The sequence below is a fragment of the Tupaia chinensis genome, unplaced genomic scaffold (assembly GCF_000334495.1).
Source record: "Tupaia chinensis unplaced genomic scaffold, TupChi_1.0 Scaffold000706_1, whole genome shotgun sequence".
NCBI lineage: Eukaryota > Metazoa > Chordata > Mammalia > Scandentia > Tupaiidae > Tupaia > Tupaia belangeri.
Genome location: NW_006160229.1, coordinates 6,545,247 through 6,555,882, shown reverse-complemented (window position 1 = coordinate 6,555,882; position 10,636 = coordinate 6,545,247). Strand labels below are relative to the sequence as shown.

General features: G+C 40.3%; 1 protein-coding gene across 1 annotated transcript; it reads left to right on the top strand.

The window, feature by feature from the left end:
- The first annotated feature begins 3,287 nt into the window (after positions 1 to 3,287).
- LOC102477103 (cancer/testis antigen 55-like) lies at positions 3,288 to 8,797 on the top strand. The gene is made up of 4 exons (XM_027776674.1): positions 3,288 to 3,317; positions 3,832 to 3,976; positions 7,286 to 7,398; positions 8,358 to 8,797. The coding sequence occupies exons 1-4, from the start codon at positions 3,288 to 3,290 to the stop codon at positions 8,550 to 8,552; spliced, it is 483 nt and encodes a 160-aa protein (XP_027632475.1). The 3' UTR covers positions 8,553 to 8,797.
- Positions 8,798 to 10,636: the final 1,839 nt, after the last annotated feature.

Genomic DNA, 10,636 nt, shown 5'->3' with positions numbered 1-10,636 from the left:
TGTTAGTTCTTAAGAAAAGAGCCTCCCCAAGGAGACCTCCTCACCCCTAATCAAGGGTCAGCGAGGTTAGGTAGTCTTACCACAGATGAGGTGACTCTATCTTCCATTTGTTTTTTTTTTGGGGGGGGGGAGTGTGGGAAGAGATCTCCAGTCCCTCAGTACTAGAGAGCTGGGTTCCTATGGATCCAAGCCTTTAACTTTCGCCTGGATCCAAAGTGGTAAAGTATTAGCAGAAAGGAACCCCAGGGCTCTTTTGCCCCTGTATCCCCCCCACATGCCTTGTGCAACCCTTGCCTTTTTAATCTTTCCAGTAGGAAGAAATCTCCCTAATTTGAGGGTTAATTTGGTCTAGTATCCCTAACAAACAAGTATTTGAAGCCAAGTGAACAAGTCACGTATCTGAGGGCAGGAGACCATTGTGCGGCAGACTGCTTCTTTCAGATCCTTTTTGTTACCAACATTTCTAAGGCAGAAATTGAAAAAAAAGGAGAAGAGTACATTCGTGGTTTGGGTTAAACTTACATCTTTAAGTATCTTTTTGTGCTCTGTCTGGTGAGATACTTGAGAATCTACAGGTTCTGCTATTCATTTCATTGGTAGAAATTATGACAGTAGAAAATAGTGAAAACATGAAGACTGTCCGTACGCAGGTATGGTGATCACAACGAAGCTTTACACTGTAATTTAGCAAGGGACACCCAGTTCTAAATAGCTCATATATGAGTCAGTAGTCAAAACAACCCTACTGAGCAGAAATTGTTATTGTCCTAGTTCAGCTTTTTTGGATCACAGAAGTTTATATATGTGATCAGGGTTCTCCAAGTGGTCAGGGTAGGACTTTTTGAAGTGGGTGTTTGCATGTCAGATTATTAGCATGACCTTTGTTTAATGATCTCATAGGTGACACCAATTTGAAAACTACACAAGGAGTTGTGACCAGCATCTGTAGTGATTATGGCTTGATCGATCAGTCAATCTACTTCAGTTGTGATGTTGTCACTGGTAATATTCCTCTGAAAGTGGGACAGAAAGTTACAGCAGTTCTGGAAGAAGGAGAAACATCTCATGAATTGAAAGTAATCAAAGTAAGACGTGTATGAGTGTGGGCATTGTCTCTTGGTCTAGTGGATTTTCACTTTTTCATTTCCTGTGTTATTTCTGCCTTCAGATGTGATCTGTGAAATAGATGTAGAGTGAAGTTGTAACTTCCACTTCCCTGAGAGTGCAATTCCTTTTGTGGCAATATTTGTAGTGATTACCCATTTTAATAAAGACAATTATATATTTGTTCTTCTAGTATCTAAACAATAAGGCTGACAATGATATTTACTGAACTCTATATAATCCAATGACTTTCTTTTATCACATAGGTAAACATTTTCTAGAGGATGCATTTATAGTAGTGGAATTGATGGATCCATAATGTATATTTTAACCATCTTCAGAATATCTTATGGAGGTATAATTTACATGCCACAGAATTCTCTCAAATGACCTTTTATAGGTTCACAGCATCCTGTAAATATTGTCCCCAACCAAAATATTTACTATTTCAGTAGGTTTTTTTTTTAACCAAAGTATAATTTAGCTTTACTCTACTGAAGGATTCTCTCAGTGGCTGAGAAATTGCCTGTTTTTAAATGGTGTCAAGCATAAAAATCTGAGATCTTTGTAAATATGAGAGTTAAAGATATCTTCAATTTGTATCTGCATTTCATTAGAAGAAGTTTTGTTAAAACTTGTCAAAAAATGAGCACAAGTGCAAAGTAAAGGTTATAGAGAGTGGGGGCCAGCGAGTGGTATGGAAGTTGGGGCTCTGGACTCACACGTGGCTGACCGCAATTTGAGTCCCGAACCTAGCGGCTTACTTTCTCACTTTCTCTCTCTCTCATTCTGTCTGTCTCTGGTGGACGCACGTGCCTTATAGCAAATTGAAAAATAATAGTGATGGTAAGTAGAATTAAATAAAAAAATCTAAAAAAAAAACAATAAAGAGAAATTTATTAGTCTAACATAGCTAGCACAGCATAAGGGTCAGACTGCGAGGCATGCACCCAGATCCCAGTAGCTGCAGCAGGCACTGAAAGAAATGACAAACCAACCACTGCATGTAAGGATTGCTTTTAACAGCAACAAACAATAGGACTGATAAGTAAGTAATTTGGAAAGAGTTCATATTGGCTAAAGGTTGCAGAGGTAGGTCTGGGGAAATGGAAGGTAGGACAAGATTGGGTAAAAACAGAAGATACCTGAAGCAGTTTACTAGCAGAAGGATAATGATCTCATCTTGTTGGTGTCAGGAAGGTGTGTGCTCAGCATTTCAGGGGACTGCTACAAGTGTTGATCATGAGAAAATTGTGATGATAATGTATATGGTGATGTCCCTGACTTGACTAATGTGCATTGTATTCATGCTGAGACCATGTTGTACATGGTAAAGATGTACAGTAATTAAATGTAAATAAAAAATAAAAAATAAATAAATAATAAAATTGTGTTTGAGGTCAGCCATGCAGACAATAGGAAGTAACTGATAGACAGCCTGCCAACCTCTTTTTCTTCTTTCTGTAGTATCTTATTCTGCATTTAATATAATTACATCTTTTCTGCATAAACCTTAAATTCACAGCTATATTTTTTTAGAGGTTTTTGCTATATTGCGTGTGCGCTCGCCAGGCAGAGAGATAGACAGAGAGACAGAAAGCGAGAAATCACCCCTCGGGGGGGATGGCCACGCCGCAATCCCTTCTCCTCCATTCTCCTCTCGGGATCTTGGGCACGCACGCACACGCGCCCGGCGTGAGTTTAAGCCACCGGGTCCAGGATGTGAACCGCAGTCGACTACATGGGAGTCCAGCGACATAGCCATTATGCTAACTGCTGGTCCCTCACAGCTATATTTTGACTTGGATTTTTGAAGCCTTCCTCATTTGAGGTTATTTTTCCAACTTTTCCCTTGATTCTTTCCTTTGCTTGGATCTTGAACGTTATGGCTTTGCTCACTATTCCCCCTGGCTTCTGGCTGTTTTTTCTCTCTGTCTCCCTCCCCTGCCCCCACTCCACCTCCATTTGCCAGGCAAAATATTTCTCTCCTTTCACAAACCAGCTCAAATCTTAGTTCTTCCAAGTGATGCATCTTTTTTTTTTCTCAGTCTGAAATGTTCTTATTGTTGAGATTTCTCAGAAACTGTTTCTGAACTTGTTTCATACCCTCAGTCACAGATTGTTTAACAGTAGATATTTTTCAATTTTACCATTATAAAGTTGTAAATTCTTAGAACGGAAGCATGACAAAATCTTTATCTTTGAGTGCCACTGTATGAGTCCATCAAATGTGGGTAAGTGAGTCAGGTTTTCTGGGGCACATATTTTTATTATTTTTCAGTCTTGCTCCAGGGCATGTGTCCTCACAATAGAGAGACAGAGATGGAGAGAATGAAGAAAAGTGAGAAATCACCCCACCAAGGGGAAGTGGCAATGCTGCAACCCCTTCTCTTCCACTCTCTTTGCCCATTTTGGAGCACATATACATGCCTGGTGTGTTTGTCAAACCTACTGGTCCGTGAGTGGACCTATCCAGTAGGCCAAGTGGGTTCTAGCTGCCTTAATCACCATGTCACCTGGCTGGACGTCTGGAACATTTTAACTATACATAAAGTACGGGAATTATTTTTATCATCATCTTATATTTATGATTGATTTCTCACATGAAATATGTTCACTGTAGTTCAGAATGGTCATTTAAAGTAATCTGTGAACACCAATGGTTTAAACATATAAAAGTGCATTTTTACCTTTTTTCTTGGAAGTAACTGTGTCCTTATCTCACAGGTGGATGTTCTCTCTGAGGATATTGATGACTCTGGCCCATCCGATGTTGGAACCAGACTTACAACTGCTCGTGTTACCTCTGTGAGTGCAGATATTGTCTGCATTGATGAGGAGACCTATTTCTCCCTAGATGTTGTTTCTGAAGGTATGATTTACATTTATCAGAAAATATAATGCATTTTTAAATTGTTTTTCATGGTATACGTATTTCTGCATGTATGTGGCTATAGTCAGTGGTTTCAGTATGGGAGGTGGGTCCTGGACATTGAAAATAATCTATAATAAAGCGACAAACAGAAAAATTTATAAAATATGTTGCTATCATGTGTTATGGGTGAGTGCAGTCAGGAATACCTGAGTAAATTTTCATTCATACAAGTATTGCATTTCAAAATCAATGTAAAATCTTGGGGCCAGCAGTATTGTAATGGCTATGTCGCTGGACTCCCTCGTAGTCGACTGCAGTTCGAGTCCCGGACCCAGTGGCTTAAAACTCACGCCGGGCGCACGCACGTGCGTGCGTGCCCAAGATCCCAAGAGGAGAATGGAGGAGAAGGGATTGCGGCGTGACTATCCCCCCTGGGGGGTGATTTCTCACTTTCTGTTTCTCTGTCTCTGTCTGGTGAGTGCATGCGCCCTATAGCAAAAACCTCTTTAAAAAAATCAATGTAAAATCCTAAAAGTGTACAAGATAAAACATTTTCAACAAACTTAAAATCCTAAATAAGATTTTTTTTTTGAGAGGTTTTTGCCATAGGGCGCATGCACTCGCCAGACAGAGACAGACAGAAAGCGAGAAATCCCCCCCCGGGGAGGTGGCCACACCTCAATCCCTTCTCCATTCTCCTCTCGGGATCTTGGACACGCACGCACACACGCCTGGCGTGAGTTTCAGCCACCGGGTCCAGGACTTGAACTGCGGTCAACTACGTGGGAGTGCAGTGACATAGTCATTACGCTAACTGCAGGTCCCCAAAACCCTAAATAAGTTTTGATGTACCTTGTAGCATTAAGTGTGTGCTTGTGTGTGTGTGTGTCCGCCTATCTGTCCAATGTTGAAGTTTATTTTTAATCAGCAAATTTGTTCTAAGATTGTGTTTGTACCCACAGCCATACTTTGTTCATGCTATTTGAGCCTGATGCTGCTGTTGGAAGGCTTGCTCAGCCCTTCCAGACAGCTTGAAGTTTTTCTTTTCTTGACCTAGATTTTGTTTTAAGATGTCCACTCTGTTGAGAAGAGATTGTGTAAGGCAAGTGCGGAGTGAAAAAATCGGTTAGGAGAATTTTTACCACTCCTGATCAAATTGATGGAGACGTGCATGACATTAGACAAAATGAGGCTCTAAGGATGGATTTAATTCTGGTCATATTGTGAAGTTAGACATAAAAGCATTGGCTGATAGCATGGACCATTGGTGTAAAAGAAAGGGAGTCAAAGATAACTGCCAAATTTTGGTTAGATCATGATAAAGAGAAGTTGCCAATTTGAGCTGTGGCAGACTGCAATTAGGAGAATGTTGTGAGTGCTAGGTAGAACAATAAACTGGCTTTTAATATGATGTGATTCCATAGACACGTGGACAGTTGAATCTGAGGTCTGCCTAGAGATATTCTGTATAGCCACACCAAAGAAATGTATAAGGGTTAACACAGGGAGGGAAGAGGTCCAACCCAGTGTCTTCTATAGTCCTGTAGTGCTAGGTCATAGGGTAAAGAAATGTTTAGCTTTGTAAATGCTGCCACTTTTCAGGAGTGGTTGTAGCTTTTAACCACACTCCACCTTCCATGTTTGATATTTCCAGTGGTTCCATATATTTCCAGGTACTTTATTATCCCATGATTTACTTTTTACTTATTACTAAAATTCTGTTTGGAGCTACATTTTTTTTTACCTTATATGTAAGATATCTATTATATTAAGAGTTCATCACTGGGCACCAGCAAGTGGTGTGTTGGTTAAGATGTTGTACTCCCACATGGTCGATTAAGGTTTAAGTCCCAGACCTAGTGGCTTGATTTCCCGCCATCTCTCTGTGTATATATATCTTTCTCTTGTGAATTAAAAAAATAATAAATGAAATTAAGTAAATAATTATTTTTAAAAAGATTTCATCTGTTTCCCAGACAGCCTGTGAAAACTGATTCATTCTTAAAGTAATCCTAGGGGTCTTCAAAGGCTTCCTTGACAATGTGTCTAATGGAAACAATAAACATGAATTTCAATTTTTTTTCCACCAAAATACACTCCTATTTTAATTCTATTTTTCCCCAAATTTAAATGTCACCTTGTATGTCCTAGTGCTATTTTCAACATAATTAGTAATCAACATTATTTCTTGGTTATTATATGCCAGGCATTATTCCATGAGCTTCATTTTGTTTTGTTTTGTTTTTTGTTTTTCTTTTCGCCAGAGGACACAATCACTCACTAGAGAGAGACTAAGAGAGAGGGGAAAAGTGAGAAATCACCCTCAAAGAGGATGGCCACACCACAATTCCTTCTCCTCCATTGTTCTCTTGGGACTTTGAGAATGCAAGTACGTACACACAGTGTGATATTCAAGGCACCAGCTCCAGGAACTGCAAAGGAGGCCATGTGGTATCCAGCACTTTAAACTCCATGCCACTTGCTGGACTATACCACAAGTTTTGTTTGTTTATTTGTATGTTTGTTTGATTTTTAGGTTTTGCTGTGCACCCATTGGAGGGGAGAGAGACAGAGAAAGATAGAGAGAAATTGAGAAATCACCCCCCCTCCTGCCCAGGAGAGATGTCCATGCCACAGTCCCTTCTTCATTCTCCTCCCTGGATTTTGGGCACACACGCACACATGGCTGGCATGACTTTCAAGCCACCAGGTCTGAGACTTACACAGTTAGCCACGTGGGAATCCAGCTGCCTTAACCATTATGCCACCTGCTGGCCCCAACCATAAGTTTTTAACATATCAATTAACTATCACATCAGCTCTATGTTAAGAGGACTATTATGGTTGTTCTTGTGTTATAAATGAAGAAAATAGGCACTAACAGGTTAATCACTGCGACTAAGGTGGCAGACTGAGAAAGTGGCAGATGCATGATTTGAACACAAGAGGCTATGTTCAAACCCTTATGTCTTACTTTGGACTTGACTATTAGTCCAGAGGAGCTCCGAGCATTAGCAAGTGCTGAACACATCCTGTGTTGCTTCCCAAAACATTAGCTATCATGCAATGCAATGCATCCCATTTGACTTTGGATAATCAGTAGAGGAGAATCAGTGCCTCAAGGATTATAAACTTCCCTTCTGACAGATAATTTATAAGGTGTGTGTGTATAAGCATGTACAAAGTGTACATTAAATCTAATGGAACCATTTTAGGGTATTATGACATCCACATTCTTTCTGCAATTTAACTGGACCTAAGGTAACATATAATCGCATTACCATTTTTTTTTCATGACTGTTTCAGATTTTAAGCCTTATAAGGGTGACTGGGTAGAAGTTGAGTACCTCAGCCTTCCCGGCCCGTGCAACATCAAGGTGCACTCAGCAAAGCCCTTGTTCTGTAGGTGTCTGGAGGAGGTAAGATGTTTCTATATTGCACTTAACCATTTGTATCTTCCAATCTTTCCTTTAATAATAATATTTGTTCCTAGAGTTCCATTTGATGTGCTGTGAAATTCAGGAAATAACTGTTTGCAAAGAGGAGACAATTTTCTCATTGAAAAAAGTTAGGATAAGCCAGCCCATAGAATGTTGGTGGTTAAGGCAATTGGATCCCACATAGCCGAGGGCACAGTTTTGAGTCCCAGACCAAGTGGTTCTAGAGAAACTCTGGGCACATGTGCATGCATGTGAAAAATCCCAAAAGGAGAGGAAAATAGAGGAGATTGGAATGTGGTGTGACCATTACCCATTGAGGGTGCTTTCTCACGTCCCCTCTCTCTCTGTCTCTTTGATGCAAGTACACATACCCTCTGACAAATTTAATTAAAAAAATAGGAGAGATGGGTCCTCTAAAATAAAATAGAAAATTATGGAGGCAATGTATATAAAATAAAGTTCTACACTATGTAGATCGTTTGGTAGAATAGTGTTATGTTACTAGGATGTTCTGGGAACAACAGGAAGGAAAACAGTTAGTGTGCAAGAGATGGTTAGGGATAACCTGAATGGAATACAAAATGGAACTTGAAATTACCTGTAAAACTGAGTGCGCTTTGGGTAGTAAAACCTGAAAATGAGTAGGAAAGTAAGTGAAATAGAAATTAATGGTCATTGTGGATAATATTCAGAGCAAACTTCCTGATTGGAGATCTGGGACCCATCCCCAGAGGCTCTGATTTTGATTGGTACGAGGTAGAGTTTGGTCACAGGCATGTTTACTAAGCACTTCTAGTGTTGACATTGTGCTCGCAAGGCTGGAAATCCATGATGGCAATTCAGTGACCCACAGGTTAGAGCCTCAGAGAGGAGGTGTTAAGCCTGTCCCAGGGCAGTATGCTTGTGATGATAGTCATTTCTATCATTTGTCATTGTAGGTCTGCATCACCAGCCTATATGGAAGAAATGGGGTGGTAGACAATACTGTCTTCTTCACTTTGGATTCTCTGAAACTTCCTGATGGATACAGTCCCAAAAAATATGACATTGTTGATGTTGTCATAGTGGGGAGTATTCAGTCATGCTACGTTTGGAGAGCAATTTCTATGAGCCCAGTCTCAAATGTGTTATAAAAGAATTTTGTTTCCTGTTAATGAGCATTCTATGAGTAATAAATAGCCCGATTGAACTGAAAGCTTAGCTTAGTAAGTATAGCAATATTTAGATACAACTCCATGGTAAATTCAGTTAAGATACCACATAGTTCCACAAAGACCCGAGAGCTCACTTTGAAGGATTGCCTTATCCATTCAGAAGCATGCTAACACTGCCTAGGTAAATGAGGAAAAAAAAAAGATTCTTAGAAAAGACTCTGCTAGGGACCAGCAATTACCATTGTGTTTAAGTCACTGGACTCCCACATAACTGACTGCAGTTCTAGTCCTGGATTCGGCAGCTTGAAAATACACCAGGCACATGTGTGTATGCCAGAATTCCTGAGAGGGGATTGCAGTAAGGCCATGCCCGCTGGGGGATGATTTCTTATTTTCCCTCTCTCAGTCTCTGTCTCTCTCCAGCAAGCACACACAACCTGGCCAAAAAAAAAAAATAGAAACTAATCTATTAAATTGAAATTACTTGTTTTTCGTGGCAAGGGGTTCAATTCATGACAGCAGAGCCTAGAAATGGCCCAAACTAACCATCAAAGGTAAAGCATTTGACTTAAGAGGCAGTAGGGCCAGCATGTTGATGCTGTGGTTTAAAGTTACATTTTGCTCTCAACTTTGGATCCCTCATACACTGCCTGTTATAGTTTATTTTTTAAATAGCATTTCCCATTTCTTGTCACCTAGAGAATATGTTATATTTCTTATTTACCTATGTTTCTTCTTGTCCATGATTATATATAAACTCCACAATCTAGGTTTTTTTTAGTATTTTCTTTTTCATTAACATATCACACATTTCAAATTGTATTTGGCACAACTACGGTCAGGGTAAATGCTATGATATTCAATAAATGAATAAAGTGACCAGTAGATGTTCACCTGTGTTTCATTCATCACTTTTTTTTATGGATAAAATGGTTGAACAGCCTATTAAAACCTCAACTGAGTTTTTTAAATGAAAATATTTCTAGATGTGTTGCATCTAAGCCTCCTTAAGCCACTTTGTTGAGGAGGGGCAGCCCATGTGCAGACCTGACTCAGGGCAAGCTCAGAGCCCCTCAAAGGAAGGGGAAGCTGTGGTACTAGATTCCCACAGGTACACCCCATGAAGCCCCTTGTACCTATAACCTAGATGAAGGGCAATGTTCAGGTCTTTGGGAATTAATGGAATGTGGTTGTGGACTCATCCCCTGGTCTAGTATTTATGGGCCCACCTTGATCCTTATGTCCCTGAATTTAGTCTTTGTTTCTCAGTGTGACTACAGCCCCAATGGAAACTTTCAACCATCCAGTGGTTAGTTGTCCACTTTATAGGAACATGAGTGAATATTTTGTAGAATTCACTTTGTCATTCATTGGTTCACTCCAGATTTCATTTTATGTGCAAAGCCCTTATCAACCATAATCTGAGATTACAGATACTGGATCTTGTCAGGACTTGTTTTCAGTTAATGCCCCCTGGGCTCCCTGTCCATGGAGCAATAGCTCCTAGGGCAATAATGGGCTAGGGGGAAGTATGGCTTCCTGTCCCTGTGAAAGTTTTCATTAAAATGCAGCTCCCCCTTTTTCTGAGAATTATAGAGATGTCCACAGTTGGACTTGAGAGATGCCTGGGCCATTGGTTCTCCCACCTCCCCATTTAGCTCTCCAGTTTGATTGATGTGGAAAAGTGTTCCTGCAAAGGAGCTGCTGGTTGTGGTAAGCCTAATCAGGTCATACCTGCTGTTTTATGATCATCCTACCTGAATTGAATGAATGATTTAGTCACCTTGGGTTCTACAGTTGTGGTGACTAATAGGTTTTTGTCAATTTTAAATTAATTTAGTGGTATGGCTAAGGTGACTGTATCCTACATGACCTGATTTGAGTCCTAAACCTGGAGGTTTGAGTCCTAAACCTGGAAATTCACAGGAAAGCCTCTGTACACTCTCAGCACACTTAAAGCCCTTAGGCTTTCTCCCAGGCCACATTACCGAGGTCACTTCAATGGTGCCTTCAACGTTGATGGGAGGAGCCATGTGTGGTGACACCTCCTGCTCCATAATGCC